At 45.5% G+C, this 26,196-nt stretch overlaps 1 protein-coding gene across 1 annotated transcript in view; it reads left to right on the forward strand.

Annotated features, from left to right (window-relative positions):
- The window catches only part of hectd4 (HECT domain E3 ubiquitin protein ligase 4), a 167,118-nt gene that overhangs the window by 46,581 nt on the left and 94,341 nt on the right, over positions 1-26,196 (forward strand). The window contains exons 5-26 of the mRNA XM_084328500.1: positions 3,721-3,829; positions 7,738-7,876; positions 8,012-8,182; positions 8,307-8,499; positions 8,606-8,767; positions 8,867-8,980; positions 9,077-9,217; positions 9,458-9,693; positions 9,876-10,018; positions 10,171-10,241; positions 10,594-10,699; positions 11,087-11,207; positions 11,316-11,444; positions 12,031-12,155; positions 12,853-13,006; positions 13,141-13,244; positions 13,343-13,547; positions 19,407-19,526; positions 23,783-23,887; positions 24,501-24,664; positions 24,905-25,150; positions 25,258-25,450. Of these exons, the coding sequence (XP_084184626.1) occupies positions 3,721-3,829; positions 7,738-7,876; positions 8,012-8,182; positions 8,307-8,499; positions 8,606-8,767; positions 8,867-8,980; positions 9,077-9,217; positions 9,458-9,693; positions 9,876-10,018; positions 10,171-10,241; positions 10,594-10,699; positions 11,087-11,207; positions 11,316-11,444; positions 12,031-12,155; positions 12,853-13,006; positions 13,141-13,244; positions 13,343-13,547; positions 19,407-19,526; positions 23,783-23,887; positions 24,501-24,664; positions 24,905-25,150; positions 25,258-25,450 (3,251 nt within the window). The remainder of the gene's footprint in view (positions 1-3,720; positions 3,830-7,737; positions 7,877-8,011; positions 8,183-8,306; positions 8,500-8,605; positions 8,768-8,866; positions 8,981-9,076; positions 9,218-9,457; positions 9,694-9,875; positions 10,019-10,170; positions 10,242-10,593; positions 10,700-11,086; positions 11,208-11,315; positions 11,445-12,030; positions 12,156-12,852; positions 13,007-13,140; positions 13,245-13,342; positions 13,548-19,406; positions 19,527-23,782; positions 23,888-24,500; positions 24,665-24,904; positions 25,151-25,257; positions 25,451-26,196) is intronic.

The following is a 26,196-nucleotide window of genomic DNA, read 5'->3' on the forward strand; positions in this document are numbered from 1 at the left end:
CAGCGCTATTCAAACTCACCGCACCGTTTGGCTACGAATCGACTTTAAACGGGAACATTTCGTTCCCATTGGAAATGCATTGCAAGTTAGAGTGCGAGAGCTGAAATAATTTTTTTCCCACTACCTTGGGTAAATTGCGAGAGTGATCTCAATTTTGGACGTAGAAAAAAAACAAACGCATCAAAACGACATGGCTGTCAGCTTGCTCACAAAAGAAAAATAAATGGAATTGGACATTTCTATCTCAACTGATGACCATTTTGAAGGTTCTCCTCCCCATAGACACCAATGTATTCCCACTCTAGAAATACAATGATTTTTTAGCTTTTTTCCCCTTCTGTTCCGATCGCCACCAGGGCCACAATTGTCGACGGAATGCCACAATATCGCACACAACCCTTCGCCTACTCCTTGAAGTGCTCATGTGCGAGTCACAACGCTTCATCTCTTATCGTTTGCTTTTAATCATCGTGACAATGCAGTCATGCATCTGCCCCCATTGGAATACATTCAAAGTGAAAATGCAAAGTCATTCGTGATTGCATCACCTGATGCATGATTGGTTCAGCCTAACAGCTGTGTGGCTCATGGCTCAGCTGACCTGCCAATGACCTCCCCTGGACTTAACCCTTAAGTTACCCTCTGTGTTGCAGTACTGAATTGCTTGACAGCGCCCTCTGTCTTGCGGGTTGTGTCATTGTACTCAGTAGGGATATCCTCTTTCATTGGTCGATGTTGACCACCTTTCATTGGTCGATGTTGACCACTCCCCCGATCCTTAGACCACGCCCCCTTAGGCCACACCCCCTCAGTGTATCTCTTGTACCGTTTGTCGTAGAGACTTGCGGGTTGTTCCATTGTACTCGGTAGGGATATCCTCTTTCATTGGTCGATGTTGACCACTCCCCTGATCATTAGACCACACCCCCTTATGCCACACCCCTCAGTGTATCTATTGAACCGTTTGTCGTAGAGACTTGCGGGTTGTGCCATTGTACTCAGTACAATAGTGTGTGTAATAGTGTGTAATAGTGTGCTTGTGTAATAGTGTAATAGTGTGTAATAGTGTAATAGTGTATAATGGTGTATAATAGTGTATAATAGTGTATTAGTGTGTATTAGTGTGTAATAGTGTGTAATAGTGTAATAGTGTGTAATAGTGTAATAGTGTGTAATAGTGTAATAGTGTGTAATAGTGTGTAATAGTGTAATAGTGTGTAATAGTGTGTAATAGTGTAATAGTGTGTAATAGTGTAATAGTGTGCTATGCGACTTGCGGGTTGTGTCATTGCACTCAGTAGGGATATCCTCTTTCATTGGTCTATGTTGACCACTCCCCCGATCCTTAGGCCGCGCCCCCTTTTTGTATCCTTTGAACCGTTTGTCATAGAGACTCGCGAGAGACCCTCTCCCGTTGGCCGGCGGTGCACAGGCGTCACCCACACTTTCACAATTTCCCCTGCGCGGAATTGTCTAGTTGTAGTTACAATTTCTTTAATTGAATGAACTTAAACTAGAAAAGTAAATACAAACTAAATTAACAATGTAACTTAGTTTACAGAAGGACAGTTTCCTTCTGAAGTACAACTTAATGCCTCATCCTTGATCCTTCCAGTCGGGACCATTTGGTTCCACAGCTCAAGCAAACCCCCACCAATTGGTACAGGCTTGTATTTTGGTTTGGCTCTTCTCGTTCTTTGTTATGCTATCGGTATCCTATTATTATGCAAAATCTAGGTGATATAAGTGCCGGCCGCCGGGTACTTGGCGCAAGGCGTGACGAATCCAGTGACAATTGTGAAAGCATTTTTGTGTGTGTGCGCGCGTGCACATCCGTGCGCGTACACATCCGTGCGCGATTGCGCGTACTTCTGCTCAGCGAACTACTAGGACGGCGTGGTACCCCGTCCACCCACCACTGCATCCCTGCATCCCTGCCTAAAACTCATGTGGACGGGAGGCCAAAAACTCAGATAAAACACTGTTTTCAAAAATATTTGTATTAGAGGTGTAACGATATATTGTGAAACAACACATGGTGATACTAAAATGGGATGACGATACGGACTGTGGACTGTGACGATAGTATTGTTCAATACCTTTTATTTTGAAAACGCTTCCGTGGCAAACTGGGAAGTGACAAGGTTTATGCTGGCTGATGACTTTACAACAGTGGCCGGTTAACAGAAGATAATAATCACAGAACAGCAAGCCAGACCTTTAGCCAGTGGCTTTTATTGGGGTGATCTCTACAGTGAATCATAATGATCTTTATTGTCACACCTTTCTATTCTGTTACAACACAGATGAGTGACATGTTTGGCCAAGCAGCAGCATCATCATGAAGTAGTACCAAAAAATAAGCAATACTTATTTTATTTTTTTTAACAAATGAACAGCATAGCAAAAAAGAGAATTTTTTTATATCCACCCGTCCACACAAATACACTGTTAAAAAGGTTTGCATGTGGCCAAGATGCCTAGAAAAAGCTACATTTTCAAAAGTTCCAGTCTAGGTGTGGACAAGCCCCCAGTCAGAGCCAGACAAAACACTCCTTCTTGATTAGTTTCACTAATGCCTGTTGGTGGGCTTTGACGTGACTGTTTTATATTATTTATGCTAAAGATACTGAAACAAGTGATAATTTTCTATAATAATAATAATAATATTATTATTATTATTTTAGACCGCACTTTTCTTTGCAACCAAATGGAAAATGGCACAAACATTGCAAAGTGGGCAATTCAAGAATCCCACTGGGACTGACCCTCTTGTCTGCTGCCCTTAAAGGGGACATGCATTATAAATGGCTTTTTTCTGTGTTTAGCATGGTTTTATAGTAATACGGGTTAGTATCAATGGGTCTGTGTCTCCAATTACCATATTGACTCATCAGTCTAGTCTCGAGTTCACGAGATCCTCCCTCACTCAACTAAGCTGTTCTGATTTGACTGTTTTCCTGACGATAATATAGCACTGATTTGCATAACTAATGCCCGGTTGACAGCGACAGTAGACAGAGCGAGGCAGATAATGTAACCCGACACTTCCTCAAACAGAGCGAGGCAGACAACGAGGGGGAGGGAGGGAGGGAGGGAGAGAGGGAGAGAGAGGCGGAGAGAGAGGCGCTTCTGTCGGGAAACAAACCGCGTGCGAGACAGTAGCACATACTCATTTACACACAACCTGGACCTCGCGGGGAAGCAGCAGTAGCACATACTCATTTACACACAACCTGGACCTCGCGGGGAAGCAGCAGTAGCACAGACTCATTTACACAGTGCTTATGGGCGGAGCCAGGCCAACACAGCCTGAAAATCCAAAGTGAGAAAATTTTAGCTTTTGAGTACTTGATTAGAAATATAAAACAATTACTTTTTTTGAATAAAAGCTTACAGATGTGTTCAATAGACTCACAGGAATTGTGTAAAGTTGCCCAAATAGTGCTAGGAATAGCAATGCATGTCCCCTTTAAGTAAATTACAACTAGACATTAAACAGATGTCTCTCTACATTATTTTGTATCCTGCTTTCTCCTGTTATTGTGCCCTCCCATGTTGCGCCCCCTCCCCCCAAACACACACACATGAACACAATACACATGCAAACAAACAAAAAACACATACACACCCACACACGACGGGGTTTACATCCCAATTCTCCTGTGTGTCCCTTATTGCCTTCCTTTTCACATGCTTCTCTCCCCCTGTGTGTTGCAGACACAGACCTGGGGCGCTGCCTCGCCACAGATGGCCTCTATCTGTACACCACTAATTCCTTTGGGAGAGGAATCAGCAAGCTGGGCTCTGGTTTACATGGGACACTGAGGTAATGTGACACCCCTGACTCGCTGCTTGAATCTGCAGCACTTTGAATAGAGAGAGGGACCGTACAGTGTGTGACACTAAAAATACCCCGCCTCATCCCTTTAAAAATTCCCCTCATCCCTCATTTTCTTTAAAGATACCCCTCATCCATTATCCCTTTAAAGATACCCCACATCCCTTATCCCTTTAACACTTTGATTGCCAGCCGTGTTTTCCTTTTTACCCCCTTGAATGCCACCATCCACTCCAATGTTAACGTTAATATTGCCTAATCTATATTTTAAATTATGGCTATGTGTCTAATCTGCCCGTCGCTTATCAAAGAATCATTTTCCAGTCAACATTGTCAAAGCAGATTGTTTTTTTATCGCTTCATTTCAGTTTGATAGCATTTTGAAAATCACTCGTTTCACGGAAAAAACAACACATTCTATGATAATCGTCTTTTACTGGAATATTCTAGAACGTTGTCATTTGTCTGCCTATTTATGAATCGTTTTCAAATAAACGCTAGATGATCGATAGTATATGTGTGCGCACGCAAGCTCGTGCCGCGCGCTGATAATCGCTGCTCTTATTTCCTGATGGCTTTTACAGTCAAAACAGCTATATCACATATAGGGGAAACGCTTATATATCCGTGAAAACGAGTCTGATTATCCTAAGACTGATAACATAGATGGTATCCAAATGGTTTATTCCAATTTCCGATCGCCATTCGAAAAAATCGCTCATTTGATTGATCCATCGTGTGTACAGTAGAACACATATTCGCCGCGGCACCAAGGCTCCAGAATGAACTCTGGTAGACCCCCGATACATCAGTGAGAAGTAAAATGTGGAGTCAGAAATCCTTTCTCCCATTCACTTTCATTGAGTCCAATCCAAAAGGGTGATTTACCATCTGGGAGACGATAGGGGGCGCTTTTTTCACATCTGAGCGCCGGCGGTGCCTGGATCTCCAACGGTAGGCTCGCTTGATGCAATATGATTTCAGATCGCTAAAAGAAAAAAGAAAAAAACCTGAGTATTCTCGTGACGTGGCATTCAACGGTCGGGGGATAAACCAGAGAAAAGCAGTGAGTGGCATTCAAAGTGTTAAAGATACCCCACATCCTTTATCCCTTTAATTATACCCCACATCCCTAATTTTCTTTAAATATACCCCACATCCCTTATCCATTTAAAGATACCCCTCTCATCCCTTATCCCTTTAAAGATACCCCTCATCCCTTATCCCTTTAAAGATACCCCACATCCCTTATCCCTTTAAAGATACCCCACATCCCTTATCCCATGGCCCCACCTTCTGCCCTGGACTTCTCTCTCCAGTCTACAATACAATCCCCTTTGTTTTTCAGTGTCTGTGGTTCAAATGATTATTTAGGAACATGAAGAAGGATCAGTGTGTATTTGTATACTAAATGCTATCTGTGGAGGTAAAGTAACTAACCACGGTGCAAGCCAAGTGCATTTTACTTACGGCAAAGCACATTTACAATGAAGGACCTTTCCTCATTTTCCATACATACAGTGGCTTGTGCAACTTAGAAAATCATAAACAAACCAAAAAAAAAACTAAATTGTCCAGCCCCATAACCACTACTGTAGCTAGCAAGCTAATGTTACTATGCTTGTCAACATGGCTTATACCCAACTGTTTCATTGACTCTAAAACAATGTCCACACAAGATTATTATCCTAAACAGATTGTAGGCTATGTTTGATGCCAGGTGCAGCCACAAGTGGCATCTATATGTTAAAATGGGTAGACAAGGGGCATCTGGGTAGTGTAGAGGTCTAAGCATTCGCCTACCCCCGCAGAAACACGGGTTCAAATCCCGGCAGCGGTACCTCCGGCTTGGTCAGCCATCCCTACGAACACAATGGTGTTTGGTGGATGGGGCGCCAGTGGGTATACGAGTCCTGGTCGCGTGAATATTAAAGGCAACCAACTTGTGTTCAGCTTTTCGTTCAGCGTTTCTCTGATTGGCCACACGGCCAATCAATCAATCCACTAGCACACGCCCTTGCGGCGCGGCAGAAGCGCTGGTCGAACCAGCGGTGTTCTGTTGTGTGACTGTACTACAGCGGTGTTCTGTTGTGTGACTGTACTAAACTCTTCCACCACATGACCGACATTTGACATACAGTACACCTCCTATCTATGTTGGGATTATGTTTGGTCATGACAAAACAATAAAAATCGCTACTGTTAGTAATGCTGCCACAGTGCCACCACCTATTTGCGAATGCATAAACTATATCTTAAATTATGGCGATGTGTCTAATATGGCTGTCGCGAAGTCATTGATAAGCGACAGCCATATTAGACACATAGCCATAATTTAAGATATAGTTTCTGCATTCGCAAAATATGAGAGCTCTGTCATTGAAGGGCTTCGTTCTACAACGGAGCACGGCCGCTGCTGCTGGAGCTGGACCGAGTCAAGCCGGCGGCGGCGCACGGAAGCCGGGGATAAACCACCGCGTCGCCCCGCTGGCGCTTCAGGCTCAGCAGCCTCCACGGGCGAAATAACATATAACGTTACAGTTCCACACTGGTGTACAGTGAGTGTCTAATATGGCTGTCGCGAAGTCATGCCTCTCCCTCTGAAAGCGAGCTCTGTCATTGAAGGGCTTCGTTCTACAACGGAGCACGGCCGCTGCTGCTGGAGCTGGACCGAGTCAAGCCGGCGGCGGCGCACGGAAGCCGGGGATAAACCACCGCGTCGCCCCGCTGGCGCTTCAGGCTCAGCAGCCTCCACGGGCGAAATAACATGTAACGTTACAGTTCCACACTGGTGTACAGTGAGTGTCTAATATGGCTGTCGCGAAGTCATGCCTCTCCCTCTGAAAGCGAGCTCTGTCATTGAAGGGCTTCGTTCTACAACGGAGCACGGCCGCTGCTGCTGGAGCTGGACCGAGTCAAGCCGGCGGCGGCGCACGGAAGCCGGGGATAAACCACCGCGTCGCCCCGCTGGCGCTTCAGGCTCAGCAGCCTCCACGGGCGAAATAACATATAACGTTACAGTTCCACACTGATGTACAGTGAGTGTCTAATATGGCTGTCGCGAAGTCATGCCTCTCCCTCTGAAAGCCCATCCACGCTGTGTATCATAGAGACATAGAGCACTGGGTTTTATCACTGGAGATATATTTCGTGCTCACCATTGTATTTTGCGCCATCTGACAATATCATAATGATGTGTTTTCTATATTATATGCACAATCATTCATCTAAAAAATTGTATTAAACATGTAACCTACACCTACTGTAACTTACTGTACCTCTGCTTCCTACAGCACAGCAGGTAATGGCGTTAATCAATGGAACGCGAAACATAATAACGTTACGCTTTCTAGTTCAGCGCATTTCATAACTGTATGGGCTTTGTTTATACACAAGTGAATCTGGTAGTTGGTTGTTAAAAACGCGAAACATAATAACGTTACGCTTTCTAGTTCAGCGCATTTCATAGCGCTCCACTGCTACCGCAGCCCAACACAAGTGCGTTGGAACAGCAGCCACAAGTTGGTTGCCCGCGCTGCCGCTCGCTTGCGCTCCTTGGATTTCATTTGGGACGTGGGACGACTGCGCTTGCCTGCGCGTGGGGGCGGGGGGGCGCGGCCAATCAGAGAAAAGCCGAACACAAGTTGGTTGCCTTTAATATTCACGCGTCCTGGTCGTTGCCATAGCGACTCCTACTGGTCGGTTGGGGTGCCTGTTCAGCAGGGACAGGATCTGGGCTCTGCACACATTATGCTCTCCCAGTGAAACTCCTAGCTGTCGGGTGAAAAGAAGTGGCTGGCGACTTGGAGGAGGCATCTCAGCCAATCAAAATATAGTATTCTACAGATTTGTTGTATAAGGAAACTAATGCAGTGTGTTTTGTGTGTTTGCCTCAGGGGTTTTGTGTACTGTCGAAATGAGGAGTTAGAGCCTGGCTGGGTGGTGTTCTGCAGCGGTCGTCTTCTCCATCGTCCCGCCTCCTTTGATGCCAAGCCTCATCAGCTGTGCCAGGTCATTGACCCCTTCACCCTCCAGGTATGCACTTCACTCCAGGCCAACAGTTGCTCTCGACTCGCTCAAGTCACATCGACTTGTGTGAATCCCGCCAGTGCGGTATGCGTTCTGATTCTGCGACCACCTCCGTAAGACGGTGTTCTCTGTGTGTTCAAGGTGTGCCAGATTGTGCCCATGCCAGCCCACCACTTTCCAGTGGGCAGCAGCATGACCACGCTGCACCTATGCTCAGACGGAACCTACCTGTACTGGGTGTGGTCTCCAGCCAGTCTCAACGAGAAGACCCAGAAAGGCCACTCTGTCTTCATGGATGTTTTTCTCCTGTCGGTGAGGACGCTCCTCGTAGCTTTCCAGTGGTGCTCATTGTTTTCACTTTCCAGTGGTGCTCATTATTTTCAGCTTCCTTGGTATAATCTCCTCACTCCTGTCTTCTCCCTCCCCCTGGTTCCAGACGCAGACGGGGCTGTGTGTGGCAGACATCTTGCAGGAGAGGGTGATCCTGACTCGGAAGGAGGGCGAGTCTTCTAAGTGTCTGAACGAGCTCTTGTTGAGCCGCATGTCCCGCTTCCGAGCCTCCCACTCCGCCACATTGGCCGCTCTCACTGGCTCTGCCATTACCAACACTGTCAAGGAGGAACAGTCCGGTAAATGCCTTACAGAGAACAGTGTGTCGTACTATTTTGTGCAATTGTGCAGTGCTGGAATGTTTTCTGTCGATGTCGTTATATCTCTCGTTTCTCTCTTCCATAGCTGTCAACACTAGCTGTGGGCTCCCTCTGAAGACTCTGAGGAAGACGCCCATGTATGTGTGTGGTACCTCTCTGGTGATGTTGGCCTCGCCTCCCGGCGTGTCCGGGAGCTCTGCCACGCGCTCCCTGTTCGGAGGCACCAGCGGCCTGTCCTCCCTCAAAAGTAAGAACGTCCTCGATGCCATTTCTGTATTGTCTCTGTTTGTTGTGTTCTTTTTCTAATGTGTTGACTGGACTCACTTTACCGCTTTGTATTGATCAGTTCTAGCCTCCAGCCTGGTGTTCAACCTGGCCGATGGTCAGTTCAGCAGCCGTGCAGACCTCATCGATTCCCCTGGCAGTTCTCTGGGCAGGGGTGCCCAGGTGGCAGGGCTGGGTAGGCTCCGGTTTATATTTAACTCACAGTGGCTAGTCCCGACGTAGTGTAGATACAACTCTGTGATGCTCTGTCCCTTATCCCGTGTGTTTGTAGGAGCCTGCTATGATGCCCTAAACAACTTGATCTGGACCTGCTCCAGTGACTACATGGACCAGTGGTGCAACCCTGGGAACCAAGCCTTCCATCATGTGTGCCATAGGCTCGGCGTCAGCCATGTTATCAAAGAACCCAAAGGTAGACTGCAGTTCTCCTGCAAATGCTCCTCAGAATCTTCATGTGATGTTAAAGGAGAACGGCAGCCACATTTTTAAGACTGATGAAAATATGGTATTTCCGTGGGTTTAGGAAATGATAGCTGATATTTTTGGAATATCTTAGACCGTAGGAATAGGATGTGTGTCCCCCCCCCCCCCCCTTTTTTTATAAATTTTTTTGAGAGTTTCTCACCTCAATGTCCTCCTCACTCCACCACAGAGGAGACGGTGGCCACCGGAGAGGTGATCAACCAGCTGCTCCATCATGTAGGTGCCATGTGTATCCACCAGCTCAACCTGCTGGCGGCCAGCAGCAGCAGCCTGCCTCTGGGCACCCTGCTGGGCAAGCAGCACCCCATCGAGGCGCGCCACTTCAGCAGCATCTGTGACATCATGGAGAAGGCCATGGTCAACGGAGACACCTGCATCATTCGCTGCATCCTGGTGGTGTTTCAGGTCAGGCAGACGGTCCACGTCTGGAGTAGACAATGAGTCACATGTTGTCCTTTTTCTTGTTTTCAGGTTTTCTAAATCTCAACAGAAAACACACAAACTACACCCGCAAGCCCCACCCTACACAAATAGAAACAAATACACATGATCTGTTTTCCTAATGCTCTATTGTCTCTGTTCTCCAGGTGGTGTTCAAGTTTTTCAACCCCCAGTCGGAGCAGAACAGAGAGAGTGTGCGTCGGTCTAGTCTGCTCCTGTGGCAACTGCTCATGGCTCCAGTGGACCAAATAGGTGCAGAGATCCAGGGAGAAGTGTGCATGGCCATCAGGTAAAGCCAGCACATCAGAACACGCACATTTAAGATGAACAGTGGATGTCACCTATAGGAAATGCTCATAACTTGAATGATCTGTCCTGTGTAGCTGTTTCTAATTGTGTTTTAACAGCCTGTGTGTCTTTCCCTCATCTCCACCCCTGAAGCTCGGGCCTGAACACCTTGTATCAGGGGGAGGCTGAACTCAGCAAACTACTGAAGCTGGTTCTGACAGAAGGTGAGTGTTGAGACGATCATTGAAATACCAGGGTGTCCAACCTGTGCTTTTGTGGTAATTCAGCCAAGGTGTACATATACTGTATATTACGAGGTGGAGGCATGATTTGCTGAGCTAAACAACTCATGGGCAGTTGAGGGACCACTGTTTTACAAGACCAGCATGCCCGCTTGGTCCAGGGTTTGTGGTCCCAGTGCTGGCTCAATGGTTGCCAAACGTCTGCATGATTGTCAAGGATACTTGTATTGTATTGTCCTTGTCGTGTCATCTAGGCCTGAGTACTTATGTACTGTATGTATGTGTGTGTGTGTGTGTGTGTGTGCGTGTGTATGTGCGTGTATGTTGCTCTCAGGTGAAAGGAACAGTGGTCTGTCCCAGCTACGTGATGTCATCCTTACTAACTTGGCTGATCAGCTGCAGAAGAATCGATTTGGGAGTGAGGATGATGACCACTACAGGTCAGCCTTCTCCCTCTCATTCAAAGATTAAAAAAAATAACTCATTACTTTTGCTAACCATGGAATAACTTGATACCTTAACCTTGCACTTTGTTTACACTTTTTGTTTTGGTCTGATGTGTGGGTTGGAGTTGAGTGGGGATAGGGGGGGAGGGGGTGATATTTCTGGCCACACCTCAGGCTCTGCCAAGACAGGTCTGGAGAAATTCACAGTATAATAAGTTACTATTCTCCAGCACACACATCAGACCCAAAAAAAAGTAAACAAAAAGTGCAATACCAAGCGGGGCTCTTTTGCCCAAGGGTCACTGTTTGACAGCATTACAGATTCTCCCTAAGCTAGATGCCTCTCATATTGTAAATCATCTCTCTGCCTAACACTCCTAGACTGAGTGATGAACTACTGCATTGCATCCTAAAGACTGTCGTCCGGGAATCCTGCCTCCTCATCACCAAATGTCAGACAGTTGCCAGGGACGACTTCCAGAAGCTTCTCTCCACTGTGCCAGTACGCATATCAGTTTCACCCGCTCTAAATGTCATCTGTGCCGACCGCCGACACCCGTGTTCAGACTGTATTCACGCTGACTCAGAGGCTGTACTATTCTCTCGTCAGGTGGTCTCGCCAAGCCTGCGCTACCTCATGGCCGTCCAGAACCACCTCCTCAGTAACACCGTTCTAATCCGCCCCGACGAGAGCGACGACAGTGACAACTCCCTACAAGGGGAAACAATGAAGGTACAGGTAAACACCCCCTTTAAATACCCCTAATGCTGTCCGTCCATGTGAGACGTCTGTCCCCCAGAAACACCTGGAGCAACGAGACATGGATGCACTCCTGTGGCACGGCATCGCGATTCCGTATCCTCTGCTGTTGTGTCAATAACCACTGCGATACTTACTATCTACCAAGTGAGCATGTGTCGTCTCTAAGTATTGCTTGTCAAGGTTATTGGTGGAGGGAATCAAAGCAGAACATACAGTAATCTCACTAAATCTGTGAAAATGTTGAAGTTCACGCTTATCAACCTTTTCAGAGGAATTCCGTTGCTATGGGAACAGCTTGGGCTCGATGTGTATTTCTTGTCGGCTGCTGTATTAGCAAACACTGCGACACAAAATAAACTTCGGCCCATTTAGAATGTTTATGTTGTCGTGTTTGAAAAGGTCTCATAGATAAATATTGGTACAGTTATATATGTGTGATATACATATATGTACTGTATAAATAAAGAGATACAGTATAAATCCAGTCCTTCTGCAATTGGAAAGTGTTGGAGGCAGTGTTATGGAAGTGTGTGGCTACTGTATGTGTGCGTGTGTTTCGCAGGAGTTGCAGAGCAGCATACTGTCCCTCGCCACTAAGATCCTGGTTGGATGTGACGAGGTGCTGGAGACTCTGCAGCAGGTGACAACAGCTCTCATCAACAGTGACGTCCCAGACAGAGAAACAAGGTGTGGAGCTTCTCCCTTGCATGCTTTTTAGAAAGGCTCTTTTCTTTTGTGTTCGTCTGTGTGTTCGTCTGTGTTTGTCTGTGTGTTTGTCTGTGTTTGTGTGTGTTTGTCTGTGTTTTTGTCTGTGTTTGTCTGTGTTTTTGTCTGTTTGTCGGTGTTTGTCTGTGTGTCCCTTTTGGTGTATTAGTGTAAAATGTGAGTAATTTTCTGTCTTATCATTTCCTACTATTACTCTTGGTGAAACCAATTTTTATATTGGTTGGACAGTAAAGTTGTATTGAATTTAATTACATTTTAAAACTTAACTCTTGAGTATTTCTTCTCTCCCCTCTTTTCTATCCGTCAGTCCACTGTTTTTCTGTCTGATGCCCAGCCTAGAAGTGCTACCATTGCGAACCCTTTTTTATGTGTTAAATAAACACACCAACATTATGGGAAATGTGCTTACCGTCTTCTCCAGAGTCAGACAAGAAGATGGATAATAATTTCCTCTCTCTGCGTTCAGCAGAAAGCTAGCCTAGCTCTTAACCTCTCCCGGAGCTTTAAGCTAGGATAGTGGTCCATATCCGCTTTAGTCTGACTCTGGAGAAGATGGTAAGCACATTTCCCATAATGTTGGCCTGTTCCTTTTAAGCTTTTAATTCTAAGGAAGTGTTACAATATCCAACTGTTTTTCCTGATCTCTTCTCACACCCAGATTGAAAGGCTTGGAGCAGGTGACCAAAGCCACCATGCTGGGCCACCTGCTGCCAGTACTGCTCACCTCCCTGATGCACCCCAACCTCCAGACCCTCACGCTGGCTGACGCCCTTATGCCTCAGCTGGTTCAGCTGGTCCTCTACACCAGCCAGGTTGGAGTGCTGCTCAAACCATTACAAAATGGATTTCTCTCCTTTTTTAATTGAATTTATTTATCTTGACTCGTGTAGTTGTGGGGGCAGGGTAAGGGAAGCTGTCATAATGTTTTGTCCTGCTTGTTTCCCAGACTGCCCTGTTACTGAAGACCCAGTCTCCACTTTTCACTGAAGGGTCTCCTCTGACGGGTGGCTCCCTGGGTCAAGGGGCAAAAGCATCTGCCTCTGAGGACAAGTACGTTTTCTCAAAATCCACTATCGGTGTTGCCTGTTTTTCACAAGAAATGATCAACAACAACAAAAAATAATGTGCTTTGTGATTTCGTATTCCAGCTTCAGAATCCTTGATGAGCGGGAAGAGCCGGGGTTCCTGACCGGGCTGAAGATCCCTGCCCCATGGGCTGCTGGGAAGACCGTGGAGACGGTGCACCCGGTGCGGGACAACTATAAGTTCAAGGAGACGGTCCACATCCCAGGGGCCCGCTGCCTCTACCTCCGCTTTGACTCACGCTGCTCTTCACAGTACGATTATGACAAGGTACTCAGTCTTAACCATACACTATATAGGCAACACAGTTTCCATGTTTTACAGCTACTTACTACAATGTTTAATGCAGCTCAAGGTTGGAAAATCACTGGGGGAGACAAATCTACCCATCTCATACTCCAGCCTCTTTTCTTGATCCTCCAATCACAACTGAAGCAACAGTTGTGATTGGAGGATCAAGAAAAGAGGGTCAGTTACATGTTATTATGAATCCCACCGCTTTTCCAGGCAAGACCCCACCCTGTAGCGCGACAAACTGACATGGCCTCCGATGTCGTGCTGTCATTGGCTGAGACGCTCTCCACTCTGGTCTCCCTCTCTCTACTGGAGCTAGAAGCTAACGTTATGCTAACCAGCCTTATTGTCACTAAAGTCTTCTACGATGGGAAATCAATGAATGTAATCTGACAGAATGATTTGTAAAATAGTTTGTCTCAGCATTGTTTGCCAATAGATAGGTGCCTAAGCATTCTACTGCTGGGTTTCTGAGCATGTGTAATGAAAAGGTCTTTGAATATTTGGCTGATGTGCCAATGTTTATGTCTATTGCTTGCCCTTTAACACATCCGGGGCCATTCACGTATATATACGTGATTGGGAGCCAGCGCTTGACGGCCAATCACGTATATATATGTTTTTAACTCGTTTTTTTTATTCGCTATTGCCATTCATAATTCATCGAGGCACCTTGTGCATGCTGTTCTGAGTGTGTCTGCGTTTGCAGACAGTCAATACCGCCCGCCCCATAACACATGTGGCCGCTATTGCACTCCATTAGGAAACCATGTATTTTTTTTTCTGGGCCGAGCCGTGTGGGCAGGGTTTAAATACTCCGGCGAGGTAACCTGTTACAACGATACATCTACGAGGCTGCCCCCCCCCCCCCCCTCCTTCATATGCAATTCTGGAGAACGTGGCACGGACCTCTGCACCCAGTACTTCAAATGGCGATCAGATAATTGGATTATTTTTTTTGCATTACATCAGAGACAAGGGGGGGGGGGGGTGCGCCGGTCTAAAGTAAACCACATTTCATTCTAGCATGAGGAAGGATAATAACGATAATCTAGCGTTGATTTCAGGATGATTAGATAATCAGGCGAAAAATGACAACGTGATAAGTGGATTTTCCTGGGATTACTTAGAAGCAGTAGAAAAGACTCACGCACATCCCAAATGTAGTCACGGGTGCTAGACTCGAATTAGATCTGTAATGTTTGTGGAAGAAAAGTCTGCACACCGTCTAGTGTTCCCAAGTTTTAATGTACTTGAACACAACGTTTCGGCCTGTGGCCTTTTTCAAGTGGACACTTGAAAAAGGCCACAGGCCGAAACGTTGTGTTCAAGTACATTAAAACTTGGGAACACTAGACGGTGTGCAGACTTTTCTTCCACAAACATTACTCAGAAGCACCCAAACTGTACTCATATTCAAAAGAATACAAGATACAAGATACAAGATACTTTAATGCCACACAACAATGGTTGGTGGTAATTGTTTTCGGTACAGATTGTTAAGCACTGGTTACATCAAACATGAAACAGACATCAAACATCAAAAACGTCAAAAACGCCCCCCTCCCACCTCCCAATCCCACAATAAATACATATATACATAAATACATATAGGACGGTAACCGTGTCAGTCAGTGACAGATGCTTGCCCGTCTGTGCAAAGGGGGGCGGGCCAGGGTGTTCAGTGTTCGGACTGCTGTGGGGAAAAAACTGTTTGTGAAGCGTGTGTGACTGGTTAGGATGGACCTGTAGCGACCTGAGGGCATATAAGAGCTATAAGAGCTATTATCGCGGAATTTCTGTGGAATTACTAGACATCTCCAAAACTATACTCTTATTCAAAACGGTATAAAACGGAAATGTACGGATGAAAAAACAATCTGTTTTGTGCATGTTGACTAGAAGCAACTCACTGACAATCGACGGCTGTATTAGATCCATAGCTATAATATTTCATATATTTTAAGCACTCGCAAGTGAACAAAGCACCCCATTGAACAAAGCGCTGGCGTTCTACCCAGAAGGTAAACAGCTACCCCTGGCCGTGAATGTGTTAAAAATGGAGGGAGAGGGAGATTGTAACTTTCTGTAGTGCCTGGTGGATGAGAGAAACCTAGAGGTTGGCTTGCCTGCAGCAGACTTCTTAAGTCACTGCAGTCTCATTCATGCATGATTCATGAAATGCCCTTATGCACAAATTTCATCCAAACACCAAATGTAATCTACAGTTCATTTAAATGATCTTAGAGTCAGTGTGGTCCATGCATAGTGGTCTTATCCATATTAAAATAATAATAATTGAAATATGTAATAGTCCATCTTACATTAACTTCAAAGACTGTGATACATATAAATTGTATATTTATCACATTCTTTGAAATGAATGTAAGATAAGATTATTACTATTTTTTTTTTATTATTATTTTACAAAACCAAGTAATATGATATAATGATCGCATCCAAGTAACAAAATATGAAAAGCTAACCTATTTCTGTGGCAATGTAGCCAAAAATAACCAGGGGGTTTGAACGCGTTGTGACGAGCCTGGTGGTGTTCAGACTCGCCACGGTTCAAAAACAAACAAATTCGAATGTCCACACGAGCAATATCAATCAATATGAATATTTATTGATTATGGGCAGTATTCAGTTCGATAGGCAAAACACAAAACAGGCTCTCGTACAAAAAGAAGGGATTGTTTTCCCCCCCCAGCCTTTCTTCCCTTGTGTCACTCTCCTCCTCCCGCCTCCCTCTTGATCGGGGATCCCCATCCCCATCAACAACCCTAAAACGCAGGGCGCCCAGCCCCCCCCATCTTTCCTCCCTTGTGTCACTCTCCTCCTCGCCCCTCCCTCTTGCCATGTCATCACCAAATGACCAGGTACCCTTTCCCCCTCTCCTTCCTCATCCCTGCTCTCCCTCTTCTCCCCTCCCCCCTCATCTCCCCCCACCTGCCTTTCACGCCAAAAATAGTCGAACTGGTAAATGCTGGTCGGATTTACAGCCAGGCATCTCCAAAACATGACAAAAGAACTATTCCGCCATCTTTCCTCGACATCCCGCAACTGCAACCTCCGAAACGTCCACCACGCCCCCCACCTCACACCCAAACTACTGCTATCAATTTGTTCCAATAACAAACCATGCTGTTCCTGTTCTCACTACTATCAGACTCAAGTAGAAATGCCTGACTCGTACTGTAACACTGTTAGATCGCTGAGCAAATCTTCGTTGAACAAATATTTCTTAATCAATGGTCTGATAACTGAAAAGAATTTGCAATGCATGTTCCTAGTCGAGACCTGGCTAAATGACATTACTGGTGCGACAATGCTGATAGAAGCCTGCCCTCCAAATTATAAGTATTATCAATCGGTCAGACAAAATAGAAAAGGGGGAGGGCTTGCTGACCATCACTGTATATTCTTCATGCTAACCTAAACTTAACAGAGACAAAAAAGGTAACCGTTGTAAAGCGAAGAGTACTAGATGACATCGCAGAAGAGAAGTTCTCAAACATCATGAGACAAACTGAACCATCCAGCCTGGACTGTTCTTTAAACTGCATGGTTGAAAATCTCAACAACACCCTATCATATACACTGTGGATGCTGTCGCTCCATTAACCCATTCAGTGCCAACCACGAGATTAGTTGGGTTAACTTGCCTTGCGTTGAGTGCCAAGACCAGAGAAAACTCAGGTTTTAATCGTTATTTCTTTTATTAGCAATATCCATACATTTTTCATCCATCCAGCCTGACGTTATCATTGGGAATGGGTCTGAGCTCGAAAAGGGCAAATACCGCCGAGCTATCGTCTCCCGGATGGTATTGCACATCATTGGATTGGATTGGATGGGACTGTGCATCAGAAAAGAACTCCGGTCCCGGGGGTTTCCCTTCTCGGGCAAGCAGTATCGTGTTACCACATTCACTGGGGAGGCTGGGAGCAGCGTCGATTATGTGTTTTGGACTATAACATTGGATCAATAAATGCGATCAATATTTGGAATGGCGATCAGGAATTGGATTAATCTTTTTGCAGAACATCTGATGTGAGGTAAGGACTCTATTTTACCAGTATTGGGTTAATCAGATGTTTTTTTCTCCGCCATCGCAGCGTGTGTGTGTGTGTGTGTGTGTGTGCGTAACGTTAGCGCTGACCATGGCATGGATAATCGTTTTTTCAGCCCGCTTCTCTAGCGTGCATAAGTACACATAATACTATCGATAATCTAGCGTTTATTTGAAAACTATTCATAAATCAGCCGAAAAATGAATTTCGGAATTTCTGTGGAATTACTAGACATCTCCAAAACTATACTTGTATTCCTGATACAAACATGGACACCATCAGCAAACCCTGCGAAAAGGTAACCATAGGAAAATGTGCTTGCATTACATCAACTGAGCTTTACAAAACTGTCATGGAATGTAACTCCTCCACTTCCTGTATTGACCCTATACCCACAGCTTTGGAGGAATTTCAATCAGGCTTCAGAACGCACCATAGCACTGAAACTGCTCTTACAAAAATAATTTGTGACCTCAGAATAAACTCTGAAGCAAACAAAGTCTCAATTCTCGTCCTATTAGATCTAAGCGCAGCGTTTGACACGATCGACCATGATATCCTAATAAATCGTCTAGAAAAGTTAGTTGGTCTTTCTGACTATGTATTAAACTGGTTCAGAACATATATCAAAGGGAGAAAATATTCCATCAGGCTTGGAGATCATTCTTCTGAGAAACATGACGCCTACTTCGGAGTTCCACAGGGGAGCTGCCTTAGTCCATTATTATTCTCACTATACATGCTGCCACTCTGAGACATCATTAGAAAGCACAATGTATGTTTCCATAGTTACGCAGATGACACACAATTGTACATCTCCGCTGAACCAAATGATCACACAGCTATAAACTCCATTTCTGCCTGTCTCTTACCAATAAACAAATGGATGACGAACAACTTCCTAAAATTAAATGAGGGCAAAACTGAAATCCTACTAGTCGGTCCTATAACAAAAAGAGAAATGTTACAGAGCAATATGGGGCAACTTCCCTGCAGCTACAGGCCATAGCTGCAGGGAAGATGTGCGCTCTGGCTACCCTGACTCAGCGACACCTGTGGCTGGAGCAGGCATCGCTGGGCGAGCGACGGAGGATACCCCTCCTCCTGGCCCCCCTCTCCGACGCTGGGCTCTTCGGCTCCGCCATAAATGAGATGTCGGCCGCCTGCAAGGAGATGGAGGAGCAGCGGTCGGTCCTCGTTCAGCACTTTCCCCGGTCCGGCTCCGCGACGACCAGCCGCCAGAGGGACCGGCGCCGTAAGGCTCCAGCCAACACAGCCGCTGCCCCCAGCGCCAGCAAGAGGGCTCGCCGCCGAGGGGGATAGTCCGACACCGTGCCCCAGCCTGGTACCAGCTACCCTGCGCCCGGGGGGAAAGGTAGGGACCTGTGTGCGCAAACTGCACCCCAAAACTGTCCCCCCCCCGGTAAGCGATGTTTGCATAATGTTGGTGTGCTCCTTTAAAATTAAGAGACAATTAAGAGACAATGAAATGGCTAGTTGGTTAGGTAGGTCGCTAACTATTATAACAAACATTCTGTCAGATTACATTCATTGATTTTCCACTGTAGAATACTTTAGCGACAATAAGGATGGCTATTGGCTAGCATAACATTGGCCTCTAGCTCCAGTAGAGAGAGGGAGACCAGAGTGGAGAGCATCTCAGCCAATCAGAGCGTGACATTGGAGGCCACTATGGGGCTGGGTCTTGCCCGGAAAAGCGGTGGGATTCATAATAACGTGTCAGTTACTGATGTTTCAGTTGGTGATGTATGCTGGCCCCAACACTACCAGCCGCAAGGTGACGGAGTATGGAGGAAACACTCTGGGGTACGGCAGTCGCAGTGTCCTAGGGACCGGCTGGCCCAAAGACCTTGTCAAGGTAAGAGAAGCCTTAAATCAAATCAAATCTAATTTATTTGTAAGGCCCGACAACACACGTTAACACATTGGTCGCCAAGAGCGACTTACGCCGGTTTTGCCCGCCATGCGTTGAACTTGAACGCCAACAACGGCGTAAGTCGTTTTTGGGGTCAATATTTCATTTTTTCGCCATGGCATTCATAATTCATCCAGTCTCTCCGTACTGCAGCGGCACCCTGTATGAGATTGCAACGCCTCAATCAGGGAACAAACTTAACTTTTTGACTTACCAGCCATTTGGCTGGTAGATTTTAAAAACTACCAGCCAGGCAGATTTTTTACCAGCCAAAAATTATAAATAGCTTTTTAGTATATTGCCATGTGTTATTATTACTATATAATACTCTCATATGCTATTTTCAATTAATATCATAAACAACATAAGGAATATTAGCATAATTTTGAGTGGACTGAAGGAATGAGTCAACGTTAATAGTTTTAAATGCAAATAATTAATTGAAACATAGAAGTGGGGTTGGGACACACACACACTGTTTCAACTCACCACCCCCACATCATATTGTAGTCTGTCTTCAAACTTCCACTCCTCTCGAAACTGTTTTATATTTGAATATCAACATTATCTGTCCATCCTCAGTAATCCTCAGTTTACTATAATATACTCCTGTCCTGAGTCCTGACTAGTGACTTCATCGTCTTTCCAAACGCACGCATGCACACACAGGGAAGGGGAGAGTGCCCCCCCATTTCCCTTTCCCCAGTCCACACTGTCTGCTGTTCTCTATGGCTCTGCGCCTCTGCCTCTGATCAGGATTAGCTTGTTAGCTTAGGCTAACGTTGTAGTGATTGTAATGGTACATAAACGTTAATTTCGGGCGATGTGGGCATAAAGGAATGGCGATGGTGCAAAGCATGTAGATGCATTTGACCCGTTGTGAGAAGAAAAAAAACACAACAGACTTATTTCGGGTCGTAGGCGCACTGCTGTGTAGCGCTGCTCTGCTTTCAGAACCACGGACTGGGCGGATATGACTCGCGGAGTTGCTACAGGGTTTTTCAAAATAAGAGTATCATATGAACCGAACGTTGCTAGCTGCCGGACCCATAGATATTATGACTGGAGCTGCGCTTGGGGCAGAAATGAGACCCGCACAGGATTTTCAAAATAAGAGTATCGATATGAACTACACGGCAGGTGGCGGCAGACCTCTCATTTTTACTCGCCAAACCTTAAATCTACACGCCATTGGCGCTTGGCGGGTGCTTATTTTGTTCCCTGGCCTCAATACCGCCGCCTGGTGGATGGTCGGGCGAGTTACACTCTCGCCAAAACTGGAAGTGGCGCTGGTGCATCGAGGAAATCCCTCCGGCAGTAATATCTTGTTACGTGGATCCAGACAAACACTATAGTGCATTTGGATCGCTTTCTAAACTCAATAATCGATATGATTTCGGCGTTTATTGCGCCATACAAACCGGAAATGGATCTAGGAGATCGGTGTCAAATAATTGGGATCTTTTTCCTCCAGTCTCATTGCCGAACCGTAAGAGGACACTAACGTTATATTCAGCCCGATTGTTTATTCATTTCGCTGCAAACCATCTGATCAATGTATCAACCCATACTAAATAAAGCCGTTACTGACGATCAAGGAATTATAAACGACCCCCCCCCTTTCCTTCACGCATGATGAAGCATAATGTATACCGATCATATACATTTGAATTTTTTAATATAGCGTGTATAGGAAAGAAACGGCAATCGATAATCTATATGCATCAGGGCCTATAACTCTCGTTTTTGGAATTACAGCAGAAAACCTTAAAAACATACTTATATTCTAGACGGTATTAACACAACAATGTATGAATGAAAAAATATAACGTTCCCACATCCTGAACGATAGATAATCGATGTTGAATGGGCCATAGTAATGTCAATATAGCAATACAATTTAAAAAGTTATAGCCCTGCAAAGAAGGTAAACATCTCCATAGGCTTTCAACGGTGGCAGACTGGGTACAATGATGGGCACAACCCCCGGCGCCCAATGTGTTAATGTCGGACCGGACACGTCTTCTTTAAACAAGTCAAGAAGAAACATCACAATAAATCAAGAACAAAACAAAAAACACCATGAAATCCAAAATAAAATGTAAAATAAATAAATGCAACACTCCCAGATAGGTAAGCGAGGGTAAGGAAAATCTCACTAAAACACCTAGCAATAGGAAAAAAGCACCACAGGCAATGTGGAGGGGAGAAACATGATGTCGGTGGTAGTAGTGTTGCTATGAAACAGGCGAAACAGTTGGTAAGTATGTACATATACGTGTAATGAAACACAAATAAGTACATGAAATAGCAACTGGGGTACATAAGAACATTTTGAAAGATTGAAAATAGAGCTGATGACGGATCTATTTGAGGTATGGGGGCGACGTAGAGAGGATCGCATCCTCCCGGCCATCACCACGGGATGTCCACCACTCTGGTCATCACCACGAGACATCCACTCACAGGGAGACGGGGACAGGGGTTAGACAGTTTGCATGTTTGTAATGGGCGGACATAGCAATAGATGCATGTAGTAAGCATATAGTGAATAGAATAGATACATGTAGTAAGCATATGTGTGAATAGAATAAACCCAGCAATGAACTAGAACAGGCATGGTTTAGATGTTGGTCCGACAGAAGACGGTATGAAGCTGATCCATGACCTCAATGGTGTTCAAAACCAATGTGGGGGTAGAACAGTCACTGCAATCTTGGCCATCACCCCGAGACATCACCACCTTGGTCAACACTACGAGACAACCACTCAGAGAGATGGGGGGATGGTAGGGCTGGGTGATAAAACGATAACGATAGTCTATAATTATTGCGATATATTTTAATAATCGATTTCGATTAAAAAAAATATCAATAAAACATTTATTATAATTATTCTTTTTTTTTGTGACCTGCAACAGGGCAGTTTTAAAACCAGAGACAGTGGACAGACTTGTCTTTCTTGCCTGCAACTTAAAGTAATGGCTTTGCTTGTCCAAATGACAATACTGACCAAATTGAGATTTATTTTTCTCTTGTCCATTTATTTTGTTTGCTTTCTAATTTAAAATACAGTTTGAAACCGTCTGTAGTAGGCTATGTGCTAGCAGAGCTAGTCTCCAGTCGCGAGTCACGGTGCACATGTGCAGTGGTTTGTCCACCAAAAAAAGCGCCAAAAGATAGAAAAGAAACTAGCAGAGCCAGAACTATTCAACTCCCCTGGAGCCACAGCCAGCAGAGAAGCCTGTTTACTTTCCCTTTCAAACCAGCTGCAGCCTGAGAACTGGAGTGTGAGGGGCTGTAACACTAAAGATGGCGGCAACGACAAAGAATTGCTGCAAAATAAACACACACATCTGTTGTTAAGATAAAAAAAGATTAAATTTATTTTTTAATACTTATAACAATATCGATAATTATCGATATCGAGTGATATGATAACATTATCATATCGTTATCGTGATATCATTTTTGGCCATATCGCCCAGCCCTAGGAGATGGGGACAGGGGTTAGAGAGTTCCCATATTTGTAGTGAGTGGAGTTGGAGCAATAAATACATGTAGTGAGCATATATATCATATGCATACATGGTGACAATAGAATCAAAGTATATACGAGAATTGTGAAATTAAGTAATAGATAGAACTAAGAACTACTGCAAGCGTATGTATACAGGATGAGATACAAGACGATGGCTCAAGGCCATATGCCCGGGGGGGCAGGAGCAACCACTCAGAGTAGGTCAAGGCAGAGCAGATAAGGTTCAACGCTGCAGGTCAGAGTCAGACAGAAGGCGGTATGAAGCTGTTCCATGGAACCGGTGGTGCTCATGTCCAGTATGAGGTAGAAGGTCACTGGAATGTCTATATCGATAAATTTACTCAGAGAGACAGAGGCGGGTTAAAAATGTTCCCATGTCTGCAGAAAAGCAAACATGGGAGCAGATAACAGACATCCTACCTAAACTAGACAGATTAAGCTAAGGGTCAGTCCCCGACCAGGTGAGATCAGGGTAGGTTGAAGGAGAGAGAGAAAAGATGGGTCTTAAGCGAGGATTTAAAGGCTTCGACAGAGCAGGCACCCCTGACAACGGCAGGTAATTTATTCCACACATTAAAACACATTCCATACAGACTGACACACAAGAGCACACAAAATAGTTTCTAGGTGCTAAAGCCTTGTCCCAATTTCTGCTGTAGGTCGAGGGTGATACCGTGACCTTCTCCTTTGAGATGAGGAGTGGACGTGAACACAACACTCCTGATAAAGCCATGTGGGGATTCTCCTGCACTGTCAGAGCTCAGGTAAAATGTCAAAGACACAGTGGCATGTCCCAAGCGTCTGCATCTGCCATTGAATTATTAGAAGAGGCTTTTGGAGGTGGCTAAGTGGCGCAGTGGGCAAGGCGCTCGCCACTAGTGCAGGAGATGCTGGGTTCGAGCCCAGCTCTCGGCATTGCTACCAGCTTGGCTGGTCGTTCATACTAACACAATTGGCAGTGTTAGGGGTTGGAAAGCTGGTGGGTGGGTCCTGGTCGTTGTAAACAGCGACTCCTACAGTTCGGTCGGGGCGCCTGCTCAGCGAGGAAAGGATCTAAGGGGGGTAGTGTGATCCTTCCACACGTTACACCCTCTCAGTGAGAGTCCGCGCTGCCAGGTGAAAAGAAGCGGTTGATTGGCTACACATGTGTCGGAGGAAGCATGTGATAGCCTCCACTCTGCCAGACCGACCGTAGGGGGTAGGTGCGCAGCGACCAGGAAGGGGATTGGGAATTGGCATAACGACTAACATTGGGATGGGAGGAAAAACGGAGGAAAAAGGAGGGGGGAAAAGATCAAACAAATGAAAGAAGAGGCTTTTGGATTAGACGGTCTGCTCTAGCTGATCCTGAACCTGCGGCTTGTTCTCTGTTGTCAGGAGTCATCGGAGGACGTCTCTGGGGGGCTTCCCTTCCTGGCGGACCTTGCATTAGGTCTGTCAGTGTTGGCCTGCTCAATGCTCCGCATCCTGTATAATGGGCCAGAGGTGACGAGAGAGGAGGAGGCCTGCCATGACTTGCTCTGTTCCAAGCTGCTTCAAAGGTGACACAGCTAGATAATAAATAGTGGAATTCACCAAAGCAAGAGGCATTGATTTATTAAAGCGATGCAGTGTAGTTTAAAAAGTAGTGCCATATCTTTCAATATTTTGAACTAGAATATGGTTTAACAGACATAATTAGGAGATACTATTATACAGTATATTACGTAGTAGCATGATTGCTGAGGTAAAGCAGAACTTTGCTGAGGATGGCAGATTGATGGTTTCTTTTTCCCCCCCAGGTGTCAGTGGCAGGTGGAAGCGAATGGTGCCATCTCTCCTGCTCTTACACCAAGTCCCTCACCCCTCCCCCTCACCATCGAGGAGGACAGGGAATTCTCCTACCCATCTGATGTGCTCATTCCACCCCCAGGCCTCATGCCCGGGGCTTACTTTGACTTGCCTCGCATTCGCCTGCCCCCAGGCGTCATGGGGCGGCTACGAGAGGTGTCAGGAAGGGCACGACCACAGTTCCGTCCCAGCATCAAGTAAGATGGGGGACCGTGTACTGTTAAATTCTCTCCCATCTTTCACTTGAATGTGTTCGCTGTCTTTTTACCCTCAACCACTTTCTTGTAATTTCTCTTCTCCTCAGGGAGGTGATCAGGCCAGATGTCATGGAGGAGGTTATCGTATCTTGTGTAATAAAACATTTGACACTGGTGGACGCCCTGCAGTCATTAGTCAACTTCCAGTACCGTGAGGAGCATGCAGAGGAGTATGACCTGGTCTGTAAGATCATGGCTGAGACCTTCAAGAAGATCAATGCTATGGAGCGTCAGCTGCAGGTAAACTGTCAGCCGGCTAATGGACCTATCTCAAACCCCGCCCTCTTTTCTTGATCCTCCAATCACAACTGTTGCTTGGAGGGCGGGGCTTGAGATCAATTGTTGAACATCCTTAGCATAGGATTCATTCTGTGCAGCTGTGCTTTCCTAGTGACTTTTAGTTATTCTCAGAACATTTGTTCCATTTCTCGATCAAAAAGAATCAGAGTGACACAGTACTGCGTCTCTACAATTCGTAGCCGCATTTCTGCAGACCCCTCTCTGATTGGTTGAACTCCATTTTTGCAGACCCCTCCCATTTCTGCAGACCCCTCTCTGATTGGTTGAGCGAAGCCCCTCTCTGATTGGCCCCCCGCATGAGCCGAGACAAGCTCCTCTAGCCAGGAGTCGAAACTCCGTTAACTCCAGAGAGAGAGGCTGAACGCAATTTATACGCATGGAAGTATTGATTACGCCATAACGAATCATTAAAAAAATATACCGTTAACTGGAATATGTTGTGTGTGCCTTTACACATGTTGGATAGGATTATGTAATTGGTTTGTATAGCGTCGCGTATAACGTTATTTCGCGTGACTTCACGGTTTATTCACATTTCACAACACAGCCAGCGTTCAACTTGTTTACACTCCCCACTTACTGTACAATGTAACATTTAGATTAACCCAGTTGTCTATCTGTATGTCATATGTTACGATGAATTGAAAATGGGGGACCCTGATGTAAACAAGACGAAAGTCTTTCTC

This window comes from Notolepis coatsorum (genome assembly GCF_963971535.1).
Source record: "Notolepis coatsorum genome assembly, chromosome: 1".
Lineage (NCBI taxonomy): Eukaryota > Metazoa > Chordata > Actinopteri > Aulopiformes > Paralepididae > Notolepis > Notolepis coatsorum.